This window comes from Corapipo altera, unplaced genomic scaffold, assembly GCF_003945725.1.
Source record: "Corapipo altera isolate COAL_440 unplaced genomic scaffold, ASM394572v1 74, whole genome shotgun sequence".
Taxonomy (NCBI): Eukaryota; Metazoa; Chordata; class Aves; order Passeriformes; family Pipridae; genus Corapipo; species Corapipo altera.
In genome coordinates this window covers 1,885,502-1,911,729 of record NW_020884934.1, presented here as the reverse complement: position 1 = coordinate 1,911,729, position 26,228 = coordinate 1,885,502, and the positions used below count along the sequence as shown (strand labels likewise).

At 37.5% G+C, this 26,228-nt stretch overlaps 1 protein-coding gene across 3 annotated transcripts in view; it reads right to left on the bottom strand.

Moving 5' to 3' along the window:
• The window catches only part of CADM2 (cell adhesion molecule 2), a 612,665-nt gene that overhangs the window by 78,922 nt on the left and 507,515 nt on the right, over positions 1–26,228 (bottom strand). For all 3 annotated transcript variants that reach the window (XM_027660008.1, XM_027660010.1, XM_027660009.1), the window contains one exon: positions 16,496–16,586. In XM_027660008.1, the coding sequence (XP_027515809.1) occupies positions 16,496–16,586 (91 nt within the window). The remainder of the gene's footprint in view (positions 1–16,495; positions 16,587–26,228) is intronic.

The following is a 26,228-nucleotide window of genomic DNA, read 5'->3' as shown; positions in this document are numbered from 1 at the left end:
AGAAAAAAGAAAAAAGAAAAAAGAAAAAAGAAAAAAGAAAAAAGAAAGAAAAGAGAAAGCAGAGCTAAACAAGAAAACCCAACCCAAACCAAGCAAAACCAACAAAACACAAATCACAAACAAACCAGAAAATAAAACCAAAAAAACCAAACCGCATTAAACAATCTTAAGTTATAAATCCTGCCTTACTTTGTGGGGAACTGAGACCTTGCAGAAGTGACTGCCACTGTCAGCTAAATGACAAGAGCTCAAGGACAAAGCAGTAGGCAACACTTTACAGGAAACATCCCTGGTTTGGCCTGGAATTGACCACAGATTAGATAAGGTGTTTTCCAATCTCTGTAAAGTAGCAATGCCTCTGGTTTTGTATCAGAACTCTTGTACTGAAGGCCTGGCAGGGCGAGATTGCACAGCGTTGCACCTGGTTGGGTGGATGCACAATTATTATCTGCTGTGCAGTTGTTCAGCAGCTCCACAGGCAGTGGATAAGATATCCTTAACGACATATCAATAATGAAGGGCAAGTGACAGCCCTGTTTTTAGGAGACTGTGCAAGAAAGCAAAGAGCTAGAGACCTTCTCCACAAGGTGCATCTCCTCTACTGCTGCAGGCAGAGGGGGAAAGGGAGACTCCGTGAAGAAGAAAGGAAGAATGGGAAGTCAGCAGAGCCTGAGCTTGAGGCAGGGAAAGATGTGAGGTCTCCTTGCAGAGAAACACTGATGCCCTGAAAGCTTCTTTAAAATTCTGGAGCTGAAAGTACTTTGGATCAGCACTGGAGCACGTCGGTAATATACGCCCTTCCCCTGTTCTGCCTGGGATTGGTGCCATATATTGATGTGCAAATTACAAAGACAAATCCCTTGCCTTTCAGCCTCATAAGCTAAGACCTACACTCTCAGATAAGAGTGGGGAAGTGGGAGGGGAGAGAGGAGAAACTATATACAGATAAGTGGATATAAAGAATAATTGTCACACCTTGCTTAAATATTTTATTGCTATTCCTAAGGGCTTTTTTCTTTCCTGTCAGAGTACAGCTGGAATGATAAATGGCACGTACGAATTTTATTCACATGAAAAATTGTTGATTAAACATTGAAATCTTAATGGCCTGGTTTCACTATAATTCCAGTTCTATAGGTTTCTAATTATGCAGTCAGTGTTCAAACAGCTAAATCTTTGGGTTTCTTATGCTGCTGTTTACACCTTGTTGATTCCTTCTTAACCTTTAAGAGCTATTGAGAAATTAGTAGATTATTCTTTTTCATCAGCTGTAAGTAAAGCATGACTATAAGAACAAAGGATGTTAGAAACTGCCACGGATTAAATGGACAATATCTGAAAAAAAATGTATTTCAAAGACATGCAAATGTCAGCAGTATTAAGATAATATGGTACTCAAGTGGATACATCAGAAAGGCTGCTGAAAATTACTGGGATTAACCAGGAACTATGTTCTTAATGTTAATGAAGGAAGTACTGCTGGGGATAGGAAAGCAGCAGCAAAGCATAATGATAGGATGTGCACACCGTAGTTACTATGCAGAGGAAAATAACATCTCAACTGGCAGGCCTGCAGATCTGTTTATAACATCATGTCTCCTCATACCAGTTTACAAACATACTGCATCCCCAGCCAGAGGAGCAAGAGAATACTGATTTCTCAGAAATAACAGAAAAAAAAACCAGCAGAAAGAGCTTCAGGACCGCTTACTTTAAATGCTTTACATTTTCATATTACAGGATTAAGAAAGGTACATTTCCTTAAACTAGCTTGTCTAATATAGGCTATGCTAAAGTGCCATATCGAGATAATGGTGGGGACTACAAAAACGAGGAAGCAGAAGGCAACTACTGTCACACCACATTTTCAGCTCCTTTTCCTCTTTTTCCTTAATCAGTATTTTGTCTGCTGGTCATATCCCCACTGCCGGTTGAGGCCTGAAGTGTATATCAAGGTATTAATGAGGAAATATTATTAGGAGGTTTCTTTTCCCCTTTGACAAGTCAGGATTTTAGACTGCTTAGATATTTCAGGTTGACACATGGATGGATATTCACAAGCCTAGCTTGCACCGTTTTTGCTAAGAGCTGTGTCCCCAACATTCCTAAGAAACTTTGTTATAATAAGCTGAGAAATCCCATCTAAGAAACACCAGCTGCATTTTTTGAGTTCAGGTCAAATGCTTGCTGGCATGAGAATCAAAGAGGAAAATGAAGAGCGGCTGATTCATTTCCGCTCCTTCCATTAAGTAAACAGTTGAAAATCTCATTCACAGTTACTTGCTTGTCCAAATACTACTTGTTTGAAATCATTTGCTGCTGGTGTAAGACACAGCCAAGGAGAAGCCTCATTAAACTAAAATTCCTTCCTGCACTTGAGGTGCAGTGACAACACACGGAGAGCTGATAAAAGTACCAGTGCTGCAACTTGAATGACAAGCAAGGACTGTACAAAGTCTTTAGTACCAACCCTCATTAAGCAAGGTATGCACTTCTTGACTTTCAAATGCATGTAAGAACATCATGAAGTTTGGGAGACGTAGCAAAATATCCTCTTTTCACAAAAGAAGATACTATTAATAACTAGCAATAACAACAACATTTCTGAGGTGTTCAGTTGAATAGTGGGTTCTTCTCAGCAAGTAATCAAGTGTTTGTTGCTATTTATAACAGCTTGTAGGAGCACCAAAGGAATGAAAATATACCATAAAACTTTTGTACCTCAGGTTTTTTTTTTTTCACCAGTGTCAAAGAAAGCTGATGTTGAAGCTCACTGTATTAAACCACGATGAATAATAAAATGCTTTATGCTTTCCAGATAATATAATGCTATCTTAATAACAATACTGGGAACTCATGATTGTTTGTGTTTCAGAGCTAAGTCCTACACCATGGTTTGTGTCAATTCCTTTTGCATCTAAAAATAACTTATGAAACAGTAATACAATAAAGGGGAAAAGAGACAAACATTATTTACTTACAGGAGTTTGCTTTTCTTTTCCCAAATGTGTCATTATCTCCAGACAGAGGGGAGTGCTTTGGTTCACGCAAACTTCTCTCACACAGAAAATTATTCATTAGTACCTTCATGGTAATAATTTTAGCACTGTAAAGGAGATATCTTCAAGCTCTCTACGGGATCCAGTTCCATTATCATCCAGTCTAGCAAGCCACAACAGCCTATGTTCAAGGCTTAGCAGCACAGGAACAGCTGCACTGAATCAGACAAAAAGCTCAGCTCCCCCAGTGCCTTATCTCCAACACCAGGGATAAGCAAATGCCTAGGGAAGAGCCCAAGCACAGATCTCAGGCACTTCTGATACCAAGTACAGTTCAAAAATATTCTGTAAACCTTAAGGACTTGCCTTCTCATGAACTTATGCAGTTTTTCCTTGAATTATCGAGTTTTTACCATCTGCCATGTCCATTGACAACAAATTCCCAAAGTTTACCAGTCAGTTTATGAAAAATTATGTCCTTACTTTGCAAACACCTGATTCATACTAGTTTAACTCAACCTTAACATTTCTATTTGAAGAGAGAATAAGCCAGTAATCCTTAACAACTATCTCTGTGCCATTTACAGTTTTGGAAACATCTTTAATGTTTCTCTTCTATACCAAATAAGCCACCACAAGGCATATTTTCTGTGCCCTTCAAGGAACTCCAACGTTTACAAAATAGGCTTTTCCCTCTGCAAAAGGGATTTCTCACCAAAGACTTTGGTATTATTCAGATGTCCTTTTTATATTTTTTAGTATTTGTGAAGCTCAGATGTCAGTTCTACAGAAATGCACATTCTGGGATCTCTCCTGAAGCCTCGTTGACCCAAGCTGGCAAGGTGGTTGGCATTAAGTTTCCTGTCACTGTTCATAATTCATCAACCTCATCCTTGAATTCCCTTTGACTGCCTGGGTGAAACCTTTTGGTCCTGCTGATTTCTTACTTCTCCACAGCCACCTCCACAGTCCATTTAAGTAAATCTTGCTGGTGAGCACCTCAGAAAAAAGGGAATCAGTTGGTAACATACCCCATTTCCTCTACCACAGTAAATATGGATGTAGAAAATTCTTCTGGCTTTCCCTTAAAACTTATCCTTGGTTGACGTTAAAAATTTCTGGCAAACGTCCCCATGTATTTCATAAAAAATTAACTACTTTCAAGTTACTTTGTTAGTTACTGCTTAAACACTTCCTCCCCCCTCCCTTTTTTTGGTGTTTTGGCTCACTGCTTTTTCATATTTAATCTGCCAAAATCTAAGAATCTTCTCTTTCCTTTGGGAAAAAACTTCAGCTTTTCAAATTATAGCTTTGCCTTTTTTTTATTACTTTGAATTCTCTTCTGTTTAGCCTCACCAACTTCTGCTTCTCAAGTGTTTCTGCTTGGTGATGTGTACTGACCCTGTGATTCTGAACTCTTTTTTTTATTTATTTTTCTAACATAGTCCTCAGGCTGCCTGGAAAGATTTAATTCTCTTAGTTGCCCCCTATAGCTTCTTTTTAACAAGATTCTTCGCCCTTATGTTGTTCCCCTTTTTGATGTTGATTACCATATAATTGCCCAGGCTTTGTTTTTTTTCCTCTAGGTGCAAAAGGCAAGTAAATACATTTTTAAGAACGAGCTGAACGGAGATGGTGCTGAGAGGTCCCTCAGACTGTCAATCCCAGCAAACCAACTGACTCCCTTTGTAGCATTCTAGAAACCATGTGTGTGAGGTAAGAAGGCAGGTTAGGGATACTTGAGAGCAATAGAAAGTAAAAAAAATCCCAAACAGAAATCATCATTAAAAAACAACAGTGAGTGGAAACACCATTCTGTTTCCCTCATGCCATCCCCCCTAGACACACACACACACACACCCTGCACCCCATCAGCTGGCCCAGGCCTGTGCCCTGAGCAGCCACGGCTGGTTCTCCTGCTCCCACCACAGCGATACCACAGTCCACCCCACCAGCTCTTCTTAACCCTTGCTGAAATCATTACAATTTCACCTTAAAAGTGACCAATGCCCTGTTTCTAAGCAGTGATAAACCAAACCAACGACAAAGCATGTATGTAAAGACACAGCACCCATTCCCTGGAGCAAGGAGAAGGAGGAAGTGGGAATGAAGGAGGCAAGGGGAGCCTGGGAGAAAGGGGTGGGGTGGGGGGAAAGGTGTTTTTGGTTTTTGTTTCTTACCATCCAGCTCCATTTTAACTGGACATAAATTAAATTTTCCCCACACGGAGGCTGTTTTGCCTGTGACGTTAGTTGGTGAGTGATCTCCTTATCCTCACCTCATCCACGTCCTGCTGAGGGGGGCTGTGTGAGAGTGGTTGGGTGGACATGGTCGACTCACTACAGATGGGCATGTGGCAACTCCCCTTAAACGTGGAAGGAGATGCACAGGAGAAAGACATAAGGGTCCTGTACTAAGTAATAGACAAGGGTTTTTTCTGTTTTTCACTGTATAAACACTAAACACTCTCATCTTCTTTTGTATTATTTTAATAATGAATGGCTTGTGATGTTCTTCCCTTGTAGAAGACTCTTCCCTGAACCCTCTGCTGCATAACACACAGAAACAGGTATGCATGCAGCTCAGCACACACAGCTGTGATGAAATTCTCTATTCAGTGCCCCACTAGCCGAAAAACCAGTAGATTCACCCCCGTCTCCCAGTTAAATCATTCCCTGACTGGGTTATCCACCATTCAGAGCCCTGACATGGCTGCTCAGCCCCTCACCTGCTTATAGCAGGTTCATAAATGAGGGGCACACCAGGCAATCAGCTACAGCAGTTTCTTGGCTGTTCTCTGCTCCATGTGGTTCTGCATCCTGCCAGTCCACTGCTTTTGCTCTCCTGTGCAAGGCTGCAAATCACAGACTCAGTCTTTCCTACGTCTTAAATAAATAGATAAGTCTTGGAAAAAGTTTACTGTGGTGCTTTAAATAGTAAGCCTTGAATCTGGAAATCTCATTTTAACCAGCCAGACTCAGGTCTGAGAAATCTCTGAGATCTTCCTTGCAATAGGAGGTCAGACTACCTAAACCAAACAATGATTAATTTGTAATTCACACTAATAATAAAGTGTGTTAATTTATTGGTATTCTTAATTGTTTCCTGCCATGCCTGTCAGAACCACAATCCCACTTATCTTGTCACCTCCACTTGTTTTGAGGTTATGCTCACCAAAGAAGAGTGTTAAGCTCCTTTAAAAGTTTGGTGTTTTACCCTGCTAGCTTACAGCTTGTACATGTTTTCAGGGTACTGTGTTGCTATAAATTTGGGGCAAAAATGCAGATATTTAGTGAGCTGGTGCTCCCCATGACACTGGGTGTTTCAGATAACATCTGCTATACATATTCTGGGGTTGTGAAGCAGAGTAAGTGTGATGAGCATGACTTGCACTGAAGGAGTAATGCTTACGTGTCTTTTTGTACTCTACTGCTAATGGTTGGTTCAAGACCTCTATAATTTTGTGTGTTAAGTGTAGCTAATCACTTGCCTACAGAAACTGAAATATCTAAAGGACTGGGCATCATATCTTCTCCCAAAACTTTTTTTCTCATGTTTTAACTTCCAGTCTATAGAATTACTGATGCTGTATTTCAATTTTATTTATTATTCTATTTCCTGGGCCTTTTTATTTTAGAATGTGTTTCTACCTGAGAGCGAGGAAAAGAATTATCTCAAAAGGCATACACATGCAAAATGGATTTAACGAGCACTAAAAATGCTGCATGTAGTTGTTTTTCACACTGTACTTTCTGCACTTTTATGGGTAAACACTGCAAAAAAGGGACACTTAAAAAAGAGGAAAAGCAATTATTGAATTGAGCCTATTAGGTAATGTGATTATTTTACAGAACACTAAAGGGGAAGTTCTTAAGCACTGCAGGAGGCTTTACTGTAAAGTGTAATTTTCAGACAAGTACTAATGCTCCCACCTGTTTCTTTTTGTGTCACACTTTTTATAACACCTATTTCCCTACTCCCTGCAAAATTCTGGGAAAAAACCCCCCAAAACTGTAGAAGGTCCCAGCTGTGAAAAGAAGATACAACCCCCTAGATGGATAGGATGTTTAACACAAACTGAAATTTAATCTATTAAATATATAAGCTGCATCTCAGCAAAAATGTTACCCGTTTCTTAATATATTATCTACCACATCATGGCATAATTTTACAATGGAGACGTAATGTCAATGAAAATTTGGTGTAGAAGGTTACAAGAATATTTACATTATCCTTTAAAATAATTGGTTTTTTTTCTTGCAAAGACAAACTACCTATCTGGACAGTTTCACTAGGCAGATTTTTTTTCTACAATGTGATACTCTTCATAAGTTCTTAGAACATTTTACTGAAAATGAGCACTCAGTAAACATAGCATATAACAGATGCATGCTAAATCAAGGCAGGAGATCTCATTAGCATGAACTCCTTCAAAATAAAAATAATTTAAAAAACCGGTCAACTATCCAAAGAAAGTAATTGCAGCAACGATGGTGAAGTACTGGCAAATGTTGCCAAGTTTGACTTCAACAGAGATTTGGGCTGGCATCAGTGACCATTAGCTAGAGTTACTTTATAACTAAGCTGGACATACAATTTGGATGCTGAAAAGGTGCACTGTTGTCAACAGTTATGTATATTCCAACCTACAAAACTTCTGTCACTCACTACGTGATCAGTGTCATGTTGCACACAATATATTTTTTCTTTGCCTTCCCGACTGAAAGAGCTTGAATTGTAGTGTTTGATATCAATAAAGCTTGCTTTATATATACATTGCTCCCTATGTGGGTGGAGAATATAGGTGCTTAACCTACAAGTCTGGCTGACAATAAGACATTTCCATGTGATTGACAATAACCATGGGATACAGAGTGATTAACATCAGCCAATATGGAATATATCTCATCAGAACAAATTAACAGTAGGTTAGCTTGGAGTTAACAATTACCTACTCAAATAGAATAAGTTCTTCTTGGAGAAGTGGAAGCTCACACTTCTCCAAACAGCAAAAAAGTATACAGACAGCCGAAATAGGATAAAGATACAAAGATGAAAAGGCAGTGTTTAAAAAAAAAAAGACAAAGGAGAAACATTTCAAGAAACTAGAACAAGGGTGAAAAGACAGACAACACAGAGATACCTACTGCATTTGTAGGAGACAGGCTCTATCTAACTGCTGAACAAGACAAATTCAAAGCAAGACAACTCGGAATGGACAGAGAGCAAGACAAAAGACATGAACAGAAGAGCCTGAGCTATCCTGAGAGCTGTTCTCCAGTGATAAGGAATACAGGGCTGGGAACTGTAAGGAGGGTTCCTTACCTTTGTCCAAGTCTATACCCGCAAATACAATACTTATTCCTATATATGTAGGCATTTATTCAAGCATATATTTACAGAATCTCGCCCAAAGCTGTGTGTGACATGTGCCCGTGGAAACTTAAATGTAAACTCAGTGTTTCAGAAAGCATAAAATAGACAAAGGAAGAAACTTCAGTTAATGCTAGTTCTGGGATCAAGGCAAAGGACACAAGGGAGACTCCCAGTTTCTCAAATGCACAGCAGTTTTGTTCAAAACTATCCACCTTTCTGCTAAGACAAAGATTGTCTAGATCTAAATATAAAGCAGTGGATCTCCAGTACCTAACTTCCCTTAATTCTTTTTCACTTACTTAACTTCAGTTGTGGGTGGTCCTTTCCAGAGAAACCTGGAAAAAGACTCCTACAATTCAGGATTTCTGCGAGCATCTGAAGCTTAGGAGAGAAATACTTTGATACCACATTCATATTTTGCTAGAGTAGTATTTCATCCTGGATATGGGCAAATTCATCCAATTTTCCAAATCATTAATATTTATTGATACTGCCTGAGCATCCAGCTTGGGCTGTGGATTCATTCTGCACGGTGATTTATAAACACAGGAACATGCATGCTTTTGCAGATTCATTATGATAATTCATATAGGCGGAGTTGATACCAGCATTTCTTTCTAGGCTGCTAGGTGCTCATGGCACAATGCAGATAATATTCTGCAGTGAATTAAATTTATGTAGAAAACGAGATCATTTCCTACAAAACCTCCATCTCACCTGCCAGAGAAGCTGGGAAGTGTATCATGTCAAGGCAGGACAGAAAAAAATCGTACACAGACAAAAATTGGCTGTCAGACTAACGATTCAAAATCTAAACCTGCCACTATGAGGTAGTTTTAAAGCAGTATTGGCAAACTACCTATACACCAAAATGTTAACAGCTGAATGTCGAGTGGGTTTCCACAATTTTCTTCCCCAGGTTCTGATTTCACTCTTGAGCATAGGTTTGCAGACATGCTAAGAACTCACTGTTCTCATCAAACCAGCTATCTTCTGAGGGTGATGCTATGTCACTCCAAATACTCTCGAGAAAATGGGAACTGTGTTCAGTGTTAGACACAAAATATATGTGACCTATTTGTCAGTTCTGAACTTAGGATTCTTTTCTGCTTCAGTTCCCAGCTGTAAATTCGAGGCCACTGAATAACCTAATCATCCACAGGTGTTACAAAAATAAACATTTTTTTTTTTGCTTAGTATTTGCTTAGCATTTGCTAACTTCTCAGATACTATAGGGAAGAAATGTGAATACCTGAGAGGGAAGGACACTATTCAGAGGGACTTCCATAGACTGGAGAAACAGGCCAACAGTTCCTTCATGGGAGGCAGGGAAATTCAGCAAGGACAGATGAAAAATCCAACACCTAAGGTGAGAAGAACCTGGGAGTCCTGGCTGACAGCAGGCTAAACTAGAGCCAGTTCAAGTGCTTTCAGGTGACCGAATACCAATTAACTTCCCTAGGTTTTCTCTGGTTCACCTGGAGCCCTATCAGGTCCCTCTCAAATGACACAGCCACTCTCTGGGGTCACTGACAGGATGGTGGCGAGTATTTGTCTGTTGTCATTAGTAGTTTTTTCCAGCAGCCTTTTCAAAATGTTTCTCTCACTCAAGGGAGTCTTCTTTAAATAGATACTAGAAAAGACAGAACGTTCTGTGGAAATACCATACACAAAATTTACAAAAACTTTATAGCACAAGCTTGATTATTTGGTGCACCCTCATTATTAAAAGTGATCAATTTTTCTGATATTAAAATGTTTACTTGTCTAAATTTTATACTACTGGGTACATATAATATTAGTGTTTATTACTGATTGTGCTTTTCTCTATAACTTTTTCGTGACCTTATGAATAATGTTATTCTAATGAAGAATACCTATGTGAGTTTTCTGAAATAAAAATCTTCCCTATTTATTTCAAACAAGGCCAAATATTCGCTTTACATTAGTCAACCAAGTGTACTATGATTCCCCTGAGCTGCATGGAATGGAAAGACATTTCTCTAAAGCACACAGGAGACAGCTAACCCTCTGTTTCCTGTGCCCTAATTATTCCATTATATTTTGACATCCTTACTGCTGAAATGACACTGACTTAAAAAACTCACGTATTTCATGCATCCTTTGATGAGAGTACTGACTAAGAATGTAAAATACTGAACCTTTCTTTCACTATGGGACAGTTTTGAGTTTACTTTTGGGGCAGTTTTGAGTCAACAAGGCTATATTGTTAAGACATAACAGTGTACAGAAGTTATAGCCTTCGATAAGAAGACATTGGCTTTTAAAATATTTTGTAAGTGCAGATGGCTGTAAATGATCATTTTGTTCTTTACTTTTTATTTTTTACAGCTATCTGACGTTTATTTTAAAATACTCAAAATATTGTCAGGCAATAAGACTTCAGAAAAGTATAAAAGGGATGTCTATGATTTCTGAAGTTTAATTACATTTCTTTCTTTGGAAAATAAACAAAGCCTATGTAAATCTATATTATGCTAAAAAGAGATTAAATTAAGAAGAGCCACTGACACCCTACAGACATATTAGGCAAGTTCATTTACTAAAATGCTATAAGCTGACAACTGTCCAGGGATCCAGCCAAAAACATTGGAAAAGACAAAATAGCATTAAGGATTGAAAAGGCAATGAATTAGCTTCAATTTGGTTTGAAAGTATACAATAGTATGTCCTAAAAAGGAATTATATTGAATATTGATACCAATTACAGGGTGTCTTGACCTAAGTTGTGTAGAAAAAAGGCTAAATATGTTTCTACTTACAATTTGACAAAAAAACCAAACAACCAACTAAACAACAAAAAACCCCCAAACCTGGACATCAATATTATCAAAATTGTCAATCATGCTGAGAAACTATCAACTGAGTCTTGCAAAAGGCAAGACTAAGGTAGCTGCTGGAATTTTTCCAAAAGAAGACTCTCAAATTTGGTCTACAAACTGGGCATAAACTAATTAGACAAGAATCCTCACAAATGCTATATCTCATGTTCCATTAAAATATTACAGATAATAAGGTATGTTTCTATAGTGAGTTATATTTATCTGTGCTAAACTGATTAATATATTTCCTTTATTCCTTTGCACCAACAGAAAATTTTAATTGAAATTATCATATCTTTATGCACATAATATTCCAAATTCCAGCCTTCTACTGTTGCTTAGAATTGGTGCCCTAAGTGCCACACGATTGGAACAGAACATCAGCAAACCCAGAAGTGTATATCCATAAATGTAACAATGTCTTTGGGGAATACTCAAGATTTGATGCTAGATCCTGAGTCAATAAGCAGCCAGAGCTGTATATGGAAGCAAGAGGCAGGTCTTTTGGAAGGCAATGGATGAGGAAGTCTCCTTCCCTCCCCATCCTACCATTGCATTTTGACTCAACGCTGTGGTCACTATGCCATCCCACCAGGTGGGAGTGGTGTCATGACACATGCCCCAGTAGAGGCCCAAGGGGCAAAGCCAAGCTCTTGCAGTGACCTCCTCAGCAGCTCTCAGGCAGCCCATCTCAGCTACAACACACACTCCAGAGGGAACTGTGACAGAGTCTGTGAGGATCTGCTACATTTTATTAATCACCCACATGGCCTGCCTCTGCAAAACCATCACAGAACAGGCAGGAAAACCTGGCCTGCTCTTTTTATTGGTATCATCACACTTCTACAGCAGCAATACAGCGCTTACCCAAAAGAAGGTAATTTTCAGCTCCTGCCTTGATGTAATTCCCCTAACAGAAGTAATCACGGGACAATGACCGGAGTCAGAGCTATTCTCACCCTCACAGTGATGAGCAGAGAAATAAAACAGCACAGTCACAGAATTTGTGCATCCTGTCTTACACCCTCTCATGTTGCCTCACTGAATCACTCAGAATGGCCCAGTCACATTTCCATCTTTCTCTCCACCCCGTCCCCCCAACTTCTCCCCCTTAGCTCACTCTCAGATTCCCTGTTCCAACATTGGTATCTGCACCAAGACCACAAATGTGAGGTCACACAAACCCATTCATAGCAATCAGGAACCTCAGAGTCTGAGATAATTCCAGCTCATCTCTCACATTGTGACAATTGATGCCACACAAGTGTCTGAGGACATTTTTTCTCGTCTCAAGTCATGGTCAAGCGAAATCTTACGCCCTAAATCATGAAACCACAGCAGGGCCCTAGTTCCCCAGTTCTAACACACAGTAAACAGTTGTTTTCTGTCTTTCTGCTGTACCTCTGGAAGATGCTGTTTCAGCAGGAGATGCAGTGTGCAGTTGATTACCCAGAGGTGTTGGCCTGAGCAAATCTTCCTTCCCATTTCCTTCTACAGGACAGTAAATTAGGCAGTGCTTTTCCTCAGGACTGTGTTGTAGATTGGAAAACCACAGTATTGGTGTAACTGTGATACACATGCTTTGAGGAGCAGAATCCCTGCAAGGAGGAGTTTGGTGATGAGCTGTAAGATGGGGTGTGTATGTTCTAGTTTTAGCCTCATTCTGCTTTTCCCTTTTGGGAAAGAATTACTCTGCAGCAGCTATCAGTATCATCAATGTCACCACAGCCACTACTTGGCTTCATTCTTTATCTGTTTTCATCTCAAATGTCATTTTGAAGCCTGGGAAAATTGCTCTGGGATACAAGAGAAATGCACCTATAAGTAAGTGTTCATTTACTGGTATGATTCACTGCTGCCTACAGGAAACCAGAGAGACTGTTGCAACTGTGACAAAGTTGACACTATAGAAATTAACCCATGGTGGGCAAATGCCTGTGAAGGACCGTGGCTGGCTCTGAGCTCCTCATGAAGCCCAGAGTTCATCACTTACCTTGTGACACCGACATTTTTTGGCTCTGTGGAGCTCTGCAATTTCTCTCTCTCTGCAAGCCACAAGGTAATCATAATGCAGGTTGGGAGCATGACATTACTGTTTCTCATGCTAAGCAACTGCAAGCTGCTCCCAGGAGGATGCCTATTTATTACTGGCTCTGCTCCCTGAAAGAATGACCTAATGAAGCAATACAGAGCAGCTGATGTTGGCAGTTCCTGTGGCAGGGACAATTAGAGGTGCATTTATTGGCAAAATATTTGTGCCCCAAAGGCTGCCACACACAGGTGCCCTGCCTTGATAATTCTCTGATGTGAAGTTTTTATTTGGCTGCCCTTTCAAAACCACATGTGAGGTTTGTATTTGAATCCATTAAAGATAAAAAAGAGTTTTATTTTTAAAAAATTAATAAATCAGTAAACACCTCAATTGAAGCTCCATCTTAATTACTATGTTTCAACAAGAGCCTCCTAGTGGTATAAAGTATACCTATAATATTATGTGTGTATGTCAAGGTAAAACATAACACTTCTACAGTTTTTTTATTGCTTTCAGAAATGACTAACAAATAGAGGGGTCTGCAAGAGAATCTACTATCTGAGAATATTATTTGTCTCTTTTATTAACAGAATATGCAGCGTTTGGCTGGGATAGATTTAGTTTTCTTCATACTACCTAGTATGGGGCTGTGTTTTAGATTTGTGCTGAAAACAGTGCTGATAATGCAGGGATGTTTTCCTTACTGCTGAGCAGGGCTTGCACAGAGCCAAGGCCTTTTCTGTCTCTCACCCCATCCTAACAGTGAACGGGCTGGGGGAGCACAAGGAGCTGACCCCAACTGACCAGAGGGATATCCCAGACTATATGACATTAATACTCAGTATATAAAGCTGGGGAAGAAGGAGAAAGTGGGAGGCATTTGGGATGACAGTGTTTTGTCTTCCCAAGTCACCATTACATGTAACAGAGCCCTGCTTTCCTGGAGGTGGCTGAACACCTGACTCCCCATGGGAAGTAGTGAATGAATTATGAAAATGTCATCATAAGCTGTAGACAAAAGGCAAGATGCATCTTACCAAAATTAAACACAGATATAAAATTCGATAAGTCTCCATTTAGACATCTACTTTTGGTATTCCAACATACAGACATCTGACTGAATTAAGTGTCTAAACTCCATGTATTCAGTGGAAAGGAAATAGCAGAGGTCTGGCTCAGTCTGGCTCTTCTGCAATTGTCTAGTGTACAGCAGAACAGCCATGTCATAACAGTGCCTAAACCTCTCCACTGAATGCAAAGGGAAGCCCGAAAAGAGCTGCTCAAATGTAAATTTCTATTGTACAACTGTTTGAAGACAGTTGAAATGATTCCTCACACTCTGAAGCTGAAAAGCATCATGCCTACTTTTTGCAATACTCAGATGATTTCACTGGAGGACTAGAACCCCCAGTTGCTCTTATACATCCATTTCTCCTTCCTCCCAATGTACCAATTACATACAGGTCGAATCTATCTGTCTGTCTCACAAAACTAAAAAAGAACAGAAAGAAGAAACAAACTCATAGCCTTCAACTTCATTATTTAAACAGACTCCAAGTTTCAAGGGCCAAACTGCCCCTCCCAACAACAAACAACAGGTAATTAAAAATATAAAAATACATAATGACTGCCTTACTTCTAATCTTTTTCCCTACAGGGAGTGCTAGATCAATAGTGAAAATCAAACACCTGGGGCTAGAGTGCCTGAAGTCTATAAGCCAAAGAGAGGACTTTCATGTAATTGTCAGCTGTTAAGTCAAGAGGAAAACAGTGAGACAAGAAAAATCCTAAGTATCACCTAGCCAACAGTGCCCTCAGGGCAATCAGAGCTGACCTCTTTCCTAAAATTAAGCACTTGCACATCTTCTGCTGATTTTGAAAATACTGGGGAAGCAGACTCTGTTCCTTGTGTTACCTAGGGGAATGCTCAAAGTGTATTAGGTAAATGGATAATTCCTTCTCCTTCAAGCTTCTTATAAAAGCAATAGGTGTCTCACAATTGATTTTTGTGTTACCTGCAGAGGTGTCTATCTCAGAAACACACACTACATCAAAACTGCATAGGTAAGCAGAAAACCAATTACATTCAGCATCATTTAAGACTCACTGGACTAATCATGTAAGACCAAACCAGTGTTTTGGTCTCAAGCAGGGTAGAAGCCTGATTTAGATGCTGAGTTGCTCAGCCCAGTCAAGATCTAGATGGAGGAGCTGCTTTAAAATGATGCAGGTACATAATATAAAAAAAGAAATGTACCTATGGAGTTTAAATGATGCCAGACATAACTCAGGAGAGCTTTTCAAAGTAGAAATTTTGGACTTAAATGCCTGATTTGACCTAAATCTGACTTCAAGTTCCTACGTAAAGCAATTCCATAAAGTCACTAAATTTACACCAGGGAGAAATTCAGCCGTAAGTGACATGATTTTTGTCATGCAATTTGCACCTTTTCTAGACCCAAAGTATTACTGCATTACCATTTTCAAGACCATTCTAAAGCTGTGTATCATCACTCCACTATATATTGATCTTTTGAGCAGAAGCTCAATATTTAAGAAACTTGAAGCATATTAACTTAATATTAAGCAATTAAATTATTAATGCAAATTTATGAGTAACTATATAACAGCTCTTCTGAGAAGATAGTTTTCAAGAGTGAAGTCTATTTAAATAGTAGATTCTGTACAAGGGCTAGTCTTTGAAGATCTGTCTTTGAAGATATTTATGGCAGAGATGTTAATTTTCAAGTAAAACAATTTATATTCTTAAAGCAGGCTACATCTTTCCAAATTCTGGCAGAAACAGGCGGCCAACTTGCACATATAATTAAACTTCAAACTCCCCTGTAAATGACAGCCAAAGCATCCAGCAAGTTTAATATATTTTCTCTGAGGCCAGCTGATGCAGGAAGATTTTCATGAGACATTTTCTCTTCTATCATCAGTTCAATGATGTAAACAGTGACTGATTAGGCCTGCACTCCTTTCAGGTTGATATACCTGACCAGAAAAAAAAAAAGTATCTCACAGCTGGAATTCTTCCTAAAAAACTAAAATAGATGACAAAGTAAAAGACCAATAGTCTATAGAAACTTAATGAAGACAGGCTTCAAGGGGTTTTTTATACCAGAGATTAATTTACACCCCACGATGAGACAAAACCAGAAGATTCTGCAGTTGAGGATTGCAGTCACAGCAGAATAAGTAAAATAACAAAAAAACATATTACTTGTTAAATCACTTACACTGGTTTTCCTTTGGATTCACAAGTCAAAATTATAGTTTGTCCTTCTTCAGGCCATGAATTGGAAGAAATGATTTTAACTAAAGGTGTATCTAGGAAGAAAAAAATAGACAACTTGTTGATATACACAAAAAAGATTTATTATCTAAGAGTACATTCTTCTCTATTTACAACAGACTAAACCATAGATTTAATTTACACTCGGAGACAGTTTCATATGGAGCCTTGTGCAATTCCCATTGTCTTCAGGAAGGTAATAAAAATGACCAGTGTAACTAAACCAGTAACTTTTTATATCCCTAGCAAATACAGATAGAAAGCATACATATATACAGGAAACAACTTTTTTATTCCTGTGTTTAATGCAAATACTCCATATGACTATTCCAAAGTCTGATATCTAACAACGAAATAAAATATATTGAGGATGAATAACAAGTACTCCATGCAATTGTTTGTCTATTTTCAGGTTGATATGATGGAATGCTGCTATTAGAGCAATGAATGCAATAGTATACATTTGAATAAGAACCCTCTTATTGTTGCAGAAGCTTGAAACTCATAATAAGAAAGCCACAATGGGCTTTCAGATAAAATACCATGTTACAGACATTTTACAGGATATTATTTCTGAAATGCAATAATGCTGCCACTAAACCAGAACATTTTTTAAATAGAATTTGCAAAGAGAGTGTTTCAGAAATCTGCATAAAGCACCACAGAAAAGTCTGCAATCTGTTCTATATGATGGGATTAGTTTTATAGTTTTAATTCCAAAAAGATACACAATAAAGCTATGGTGAATTCATGTAGAATAAAGCAATTGAAGTAGATATTTGACTTTTAAAACATTTTGCCAGCTGGCTTGAAAGGCTATACTCTCATGGTCAACATGGGAGTTTAAGGGACACCTATTATAAAGAACAAAAAAGATCAAAAATAAAGGAACATCTCTATACAACACATTTTTTTCCTTAGGAAGAAGTAAAAAAAAGTGAGAAAAATTCCCAGTTTCCTAATTTCCACAAATTCTTTTTTTATCCATAGTTTCCTAATACAAAACACTCTAATCTGCAAATCTAGGGTATCAAAATTTTGTCTCATCCAATTTGTAATTGCTGTTTTCATTAGTAGTGACATGACAGATGTCCTGTTATTAAGCAAATGTGAAGGAGCATGACAAAATGACTCCACAAAAATCAAATGGCAAAAAAAAAAGATACGCTGTAACAATATAGTTCTTTATTGATATGCCAATAGTCCTGTTGAGGACTAAGTGGGATACGAACAATTAAACAATTAAAACAATGAAAAAAAATTTTCCAAGTTTTGATTTTTATTTTCTGGCATGTATCAGCATGGCATAAGACAGAAAAAAAGGGTAGTGTCGACTCGTTATAATTCCACTGGAAGTATTGTCAGCATCATTTATCTTGCCAGTACAGCTGCACTAACCTTACACCACTAGCAAATCTGTTCCCCAAGTTCATATTTTTAAGGACCCTGCAAGCCATTATGCAGGTGACTAATCCTTTGGAGGTCATGCTGGCCTTTGCTTCATTTTTAGCACATGCTTAGGGCACTGACCTCAAGTGCCTTAATAAATCAGGGCATCAAGTACTTCTGTGATTTCAGTGGTGCTGTTGAAGATGAATGAATTACTCTCTTGACTATACATTGAACCAGAGGAGCAAATTAGTATCAGAAAGGAACACATGAAGAATTTAACTAATTCCAGAGAAATATGAAAAAGAGATAAACTTTGATGGAAATAATCATGATGGCCACAAGTGAAGAAAGAAATTAAAGGCCCATCTAGCTACAATTACTGCCTTAAATATTTAAGAAATTATCAGCATTTTATGCAATACTGTAAATGACCCACATAAAAAAAAAGAGAGGACTTCAGACAATTAAGTTTTCATTTGCATGGATCAGTGCAGTGCTTTTCCCCCCAACTTGAAGTTCCCATTTCTACTTTAAGAGACCAGACAGCTCTGTGTTCTCCTTGCACTTCTAAACAGAGCTTACTAACAGAAACTAAGACAGGTTATATTTATATTTATGTTTCACTCTCTAATGAACAACAAAGTAGTGTAGGAATATATATTCCCTAGAGGTTTTCCTTACTAATTGACTTAAACAGTAAGTACTTGTTTCTCTAAAACAGGAAACACAGGATTTAATTCAATATACACTTTTCAGGGAAGCTAACAATTGACAACTTTTGCATTTTATTAATGGCTTTTTTTCAAAAGCTAGATATCCTATTTTGAGTGTTTTATTCTCAGTGTTACTGTTTCCATTTTATTTTCACGCCATGCTTGATTTCTCTCCAGAATTAAAGTACATGCTTAAAAGGGGAAAACTTTTAATATAAACTTGTCCTCTACTTTCACATTCACATAAATATTTTAAATGAGAAGAAATCTTCAGAATAATTAAATCAAAACTAACCTAAACATGTTGTTTTAACAAAGATGATAAACACCTGCTGACTGGTATTTTTCCAGAACACAAAAAATACTACCTCCTGCTAGGACTGTTCATTTTAGTAGAATTTGAAAAGTATAAATGTATTCTATCAATACTCTGAGCTTTAACCTGTCACACTTACAAGTATTAATCATAACAACTGGAGCATCACCAGATCTCCAGCAAACATCAACAACACTAGAAAACAGCCTAAAGAAAATCAAGAACTGTAATAGAGTAAGAGGTTGATTTATTTTCAGTTTTCTCATCAGCTTATTATAAGTAATGTAGGTATGTCCAAAAAAACTTTTACAACCAAAACAAAAGGAATAGAGTCAAGGGTTTTACTGTGGGTCAGGTCTCTTGCTGCTCCTCCTCTATAGTTAGTAAAAGTATACTGACTTACATTAGTTAAACTTACCCAAATTTTAATAGTTTGCATCTTCTTTGAGGATTTGGCCCAGCAATTTCATGGTAATAAAATATTGTAGATCAGTATTCAAAGCAGAATTCTTACGAACAAGGGACTGGTGACCACAGTTTTTTTACAATACCTACAAATATGTCCTTATCCTGAGTTCTGAGGACATTATGGAGGAGATAAATATTCCAAAAAGAATAAGCTCTTGGAAAATCCAATTCCATAAAAAAACCCACAGTTGTCTATGAATACAACATAACAAACCTTCATGGTAAATCCTACTGACTTTTTTTTCACATGTGTCTCCAAGAGTGAGAGCTGTTTGGCCCCCCAGTCTTTAGCTTCAGTAATGAGGTACTTGTGAGCTGCAATGGATTGGCAATCGGAATGGAGACTCAAACATGCCTCTACACACATAAAAAGACATCTTCTACCCTCTGTGTGCACAGAATCTGCCTTTTTTTTCTGGAAAAAAGTTTAGGAGTTGCTACAGATAAGAGCTATGGCGTCGAGTTGGGGGCCTTAAATATCCAAAGGCAAAAATTCCACTGAGTGATCCTACTTCATCCATCTTTCTAGGATTTGGGTACATCTCATTGCACAAGAGCAGGGAAACCATTTCAAAAGTTTGGGAAGATTTATCTATTTTTGATCGGGCTATACCATCTTCAGCAACACGCAAAATCGGTAAATGCATGTGGAAAATTGATGCCAGTTTACACTGATAATGAATGTTATCTGATACACTTTAACACATGATTTTTGTTGTACTTTTAGCAATAACTAATGGCGGTGTTCACACCTTGTGGAACTGCTTTACTGATTAATTTAATCTCTTTGAAGTTATTTCAAAATAAAGGCATTTCTTATCAGTCACTAGACCTTTGCTGTTGATCAGATCTTCAATGCTTAAAGGTTTATGTCTCTGTTTTCAAAATGCACTTACTGTTTTTACTTTGCTTGAAGTAAAAAAAGATTTCAGTATGTATTTATATTTTATCACCAAGGTTTTATAAGGTTATATGCAAGATTAAATTTCTTCATATACATTTCTTCACATAAATTTCCTTATGTAAAGTAATCAAGTGAAAGTTGCTGGAAGATTCCCACATGATAAGTTATGTTATACTGTACGTGTAAACCCTTGATAACCACAGGGTAAAAATGGAAAACTGAATTCTTAAAATAAATAAATTTGCTTAAGATCATAAAACAGGTCACCAACAGAATCAGAAAATTAATCTCTACTAGTTTCTTCTTAGTAATAAGATAGTAAAAAAGTAATTTGACTTATTTTTCTTTATCTTTAGAAGTCCTTTGTCCTGCCAGTCCTCAGCATGCTGGATTACCAGAGCTTCTGTGGGTATCTTTTCATGGAACTGGCTGAGTAACTAAATCAAAGTATAACCCTTATGCATCCTAGGACATTAATCAGCCAAAGGTGTGTAGGAATAAGCAGTACCTAGAAGAAAAACCATCATATGAGACAACGGGGCAATATTATGACAATGTCATGATAGCATCATGCTCTTTTTAATAAAATAATCCCTCCCTAATGCAATTATCTTTAGTTTATGTAATTACAATCCTAGAAGCATAAAATAAGACCACCCTTTTCCTGGGTAGATGATAGGGTGGGTGGAGTACATACATTTCATGGAGACTTTTGAGAAATGACTATTGGAAGTAGTAGACTGTTCAGGAGAAGAAATATTTCTGATCTCACAGTCATTATAATTCAAAGAGTGCTGGAAATGCCCCTATCCAAAGATACATGCATCAGTCTTTTGTCCAGATAATTTTGAGATATATATTTTTTTAGCTGTAATAGAAACTACTTGCCACTTGACTTCTCTGCACTTTTTGTTAAAGGGTAAATATGTTGTTCAAATCTTAGTCTTCATTGGCTAAGGAGGATTAACAGAAATCTTAGAGGTTCTCCTCTGCAGAAACTTCCAAAAGAGTATTGTATCAGATCTAGAGATCCCAGTCAGGGCTCCTAATTTTCAAGTTTTTAGCTGAATTACAGGTTTTTTTAAAGAAATAAATGCAATAGCTTACTATGAAATTTAAACTCAGACCCCCAAATATCTTCCAGTGTGGCTAAAGTTCCAGAAAGCAGAACAAGGAAGGACACCTTCTTCTTTTCATTTACAGAGATAGTAATTATTAATCCCTGAAGAAGGGTCCTGTACTTCAGCACTCTACATTTTAGAGGCCCTCTCTAATCCCAAGTTTTAGGAAGCCATTTTGACACTCTCTCACTTACAGGCAATTTGATTTTTATGGGAAATGGTAATCAGTCCACCAAGATTATTTATTAGAGCCCATGCTCTAATTTATGAGAATTTATGAGAAAAAGAGGTTACTTACTCCACTGAGTACTGAAGTAATGACACTGAGCTGATCAGATCCAGCAAAATACTTATTTTACAGTAATTCAGAGATTAGAACATTCAGGCCTTCAGAGTTTGTGCATTCAGGGTTTGGTCTGATTCAAAGAGAGCAAGGGCTTGTGTGCTGACCTGCCATGCAATAGCAAAGCTCTATCAGGTATTCTAAGGCCTCCCTTCCAGTCAGATTTTGAACTAAGATTTTCCTTTGAATCTGAAACAGCTTTTTTTTCTCCTATGTCCTAGTTTGGAAAAAGTAGGATCTTCTGACACACTATAAAAAACCCAGGTATTAGGACATTCTTAACCCAATCCACATAATGAATTAGAATTCCACAAGTAACTCAGTCCTGTTCAAATTTTCCCTATTTACATTCAGTGCCAACATAACATGGAATATACCCTTCATCTTACATGTAGAAAAAGGTTTCTAAAGCCAATTATGATATTCACAAAAAAAGAAAAACTCATAAAAATTTAATATTCCCCACACATTTCCTAGGAATGTGTCAATGCTTAGCATCAGGTGTAATTGGTACATCCACTCTTGGGTTTTACATGCAAAACACTTACTGAAATTTGTTTTCAAAGGCCTTTGAGCTTATGGCCTCAGAGTATCCTTACTTGTCAAAGATGGCAACATTTTTAATGTTTAAACTTTTTTTTTTAAATAAAGTCACTAAATGTAACCACAGTGCCAGAAGCAGATATTAGATATTTTACTAACACCAACCCATATTTAAGAAGACCTTGCTCAAAGTGGTAACAAATATATATTCAGCTAGGGTATTTATATTTCCACATTATTATTTCATAAGAAGTGCAGTGCCCCTTCAAGTCTTTTGGTTTTTAAATGTGTTTATTGTATGTAGTCTGTAACTCCTGCTTCTCAAAGTAAAATGGCAACACAGAAGATGTGGGTTCTATAACTTTCCAATTAAAAGCACCTGTAGTATTATCCATTTATGGGTTTGCATGCTGTACAGTGATTTTGCCAAATGTTTGGATCTTCTCTTTGTATATGGCTACATATGTATATGGTTTTGTCATGATCAAAGCAGTTAAAAAATAAATATTAAAATAAAATCATTTACTGTTTAAGTAACAGTCGGTACATAAAGTAGTATTGGTCTCAACTTTTAGTTTTGGGCAGGTTGGTTCACACAATTTTGAGGAAATGGGTGACGGTGTCAGGCAGAAATCACATTTCTTTTGGTTTCAACTGTTTTTCCTACATCAGAGAATGCATTTTTTTTCTGGTCTGTAGGATATCAAAAGACCTGGCACAGAAAAAGATGTCCCACTTAGTGACAGTAACATATAAGGTTCAATATATACAAGGTGTATAGAGAAAGATTAAACTCTTGGATTAGTTTGGTTTATGAGCCTTTGGGGTTCAAAAAGAAGAATCCATTGGTCAGGTTCCTTCCTCTATGCGTGGTACACATCATATGCTATCTAAATCTCTCCTTCTTAAAACATAAGGGATTCTGTACTTTCTTGCCCCCCCCTCCAATTCCCTACTACTTCCAAGTTCAAACTAGTACCAGAAGGTCTAACCCTTGTGAAAATGGTAGAAAGAAAAGGAGGCACAGGTGGTGAAATTCTAGCCTGTTGTGAACAAAAACATACACCTCTGCACAATGTATTACACCAAACATGTCAAACCCTCAAAACAAGGCCCTCCTATCTGATTAGTTTTCATGCAGACAAATGGTCAGGTGCTTATTTCAAACCCAGGGCAAACACAATCCCGTCCCTAATTGTGTTCTAAATAATTGAAAACATCTCATTAACATCATTTGACCCCAGGCCTCCACCGGAATACTTTGATTCTGATGTGTTTTTCCTTTGAAGGTGATTCTCTCCCTGTAGTTTATGCTATGAACATCTCTCCAGCTGCAGCAGGAAGCTGAGTTTGTTGTAATGAAACCTGCCATCCTTGCTGGACTTATTGTTTGAGTGCAAATTATGTTACCAGTAATAGGAAAGACACAGGAAAGACACAGGGAGAGGCAAATAGAGCACTTGCTGTGTTTGTCAGAGGATGCAAATGCTCACAAAACATCAGGATATGCTACAAATGTTACTTAAAATTGCTCCTCCTAAAAGCATTGATACTGCTTTCTCATTTAATCTTTCAGGACGATGACTAGATGTTTTTAATTCCCTTTTGTGCCACTAGAAATTTTCTTCCAAGCACAATGACTTCAAAAGCCTTGAAAGTACTGCTAGTGAGAAAAGGCTTTGTTTTAATAACCGCATGGAGCCTCGGATCCAAAGTATGAAATATGCCAGTGGATCCATTCAGGAAAAGAGCTCTGCTCGTGTGACAGAGCAGTTCTTCCCACTGTGGTCAGTGAGCTTCCCATGGATGCCAGGTTTTACTTTCATGGACCCTAAGCAACACAGGTCTTATTAACTACCTGTCAGTCTGGAAACCAATCATATGAGCTCCAGGCAGCCCAAATAAAATACACAGGTCCTACCTATAATATAACGATCATGTTATGGTTGCCAGACTATTTGACAAAGGCACTGGAATTAGATTTCTCTTTCTCTTTAGAGGAAATTTTGTTGGGATTTCTAGGAATAACAGGAGGATTCTCAGCTTCTCAGCAAGTAGGTTGTGCTTCGTTGCAATATATGAAATTCTGCTTTGGTTGGTTGGTGAGGCTCCCTGTGCTCTCCTCTTGCCATCACCTGCTGCATTATTTCTAAAAAGAGTCCCAAGAGCAATAGATCATAATAGCACATAATACCTTCAAAGACAAATAGCTACCTTTCTGTCACTGAGGGTTACTGTTTCATGCTGTCTATATAGCCAGCAATTGCCATTGCCCAGGAAAATTCAAAATTTTCCTGTCTCACCAAAAGGAAAATATTAAGCCCCACATTCCTACCATTGTCCACTGATTTTCCCAGACTACTCTGAGATCTGACATAATCATTTAACCTTGTACAGCAGCATCTCCTGCCTGGATCTATAATACTCAGATTTATTTAAATTAATTTATTTACCTTGTTGTTTAATCTTTTTTTTTGCACACTAGCCACCATTTCCTCTTTGTACCAGAGTCTAAATTACTATAACTGATTCATTACAACACATTTTTCTTCTTACAGGTTTAGCTAAATTATGAGCTACCAACAGCATGTCTTTACTTCATAGTTTTATTTTATGACCACAAACCTTCTGAATATTGAAAAGCTTCCATAAATTTCTCAGATATTTTATTGTGGCAGTGAACAACAACAGTTCTGGTGCTATCATTTTAAAAAATGTTATAAAACTCTAACAGTCTGATAATAAAAGATTATTGCTACCTGGTAATGAATGACTACCAGATGATAAGATTTTAAAAGTATTTCCTGAGAGACTAATTCATTTATTTTCTATCCATTTTTTCTGTTTTTTTCTGTTTTGTTTTTTTTTTTCCAAAATGAATATTTCTGAAATTTATTTATGTCACTGCCTTCTACGTTTTTCATCGTGCTTTTTCTCTCTCTCATTTCCTTGGAACCCTTCCATCATTTCCAGATGCAAAGATAAAATAAGCAGATATCTCTGAAAATGATGATGTATCTACTTTCTAAATTAATTAGCACTGGAGTAAGCATAGGACATTGGTACTTATTTTTTTCTTCAGAAACCATGACAAGATCATAATTTTCATATATGGATAGCGATTACAAAACTCCTTGAAAATTCTGTATTCCTACATAATTTTATTCATATTTCTAAAAAATCTAAGTAAGTAAACCTAGAAACATATGCCACATATTCTTAAAGGCAAAAAAAAAAAAAGACTTTAAAAGTAAATTCCAAGGACAAAACACTCTAATATGCAGAAAAAAACCCCATCAGATTGGATATACCAAATGAGATCTGAAAGAAGAGAGAGGAGTACTCTAATCAGCTCTGTGGAAGTGCTCACCATTTTTAATAGCTTTTACACTTACCAGCTGTATGCATCCTACAGCTGTGAGTCAGCACTCCCCAAAATTCAGCTTACTTTGTAAATGACAAGTAGCACGGCTTTTGTCTGTGCCCTCTTGGTTTGAATAAGCAAAAGACTTGCTTGTGAAGCAAGTCTGCATTGGCAAACTTCATCAAACTTACTCTTACAAAGAGTAAGTTTGATGTTCTGCTTCAGAATAGAAGGAATAACAGATGACAGAAAAACTTAGTGCTGTGTATTGGACAAATTATCTTATTAGTAGTATTTGTGGGTGAGACAAGCTAGTTCAAGTGATTGTGTCACAGCAATGGTACTTAATTTCAATAAAAGTATTCAACAACACTGTAAAATTAAGCTTTATGATAGTTCTCTAAATACTTAGGTTTGATCAAAGTGAATACTTGGTACCATATCCGCATGCATATTCCAGTATCTTCTTTTTGCAGTCTTTTAAAAACTGCCTAACAGTCAAGCAGATTCAGA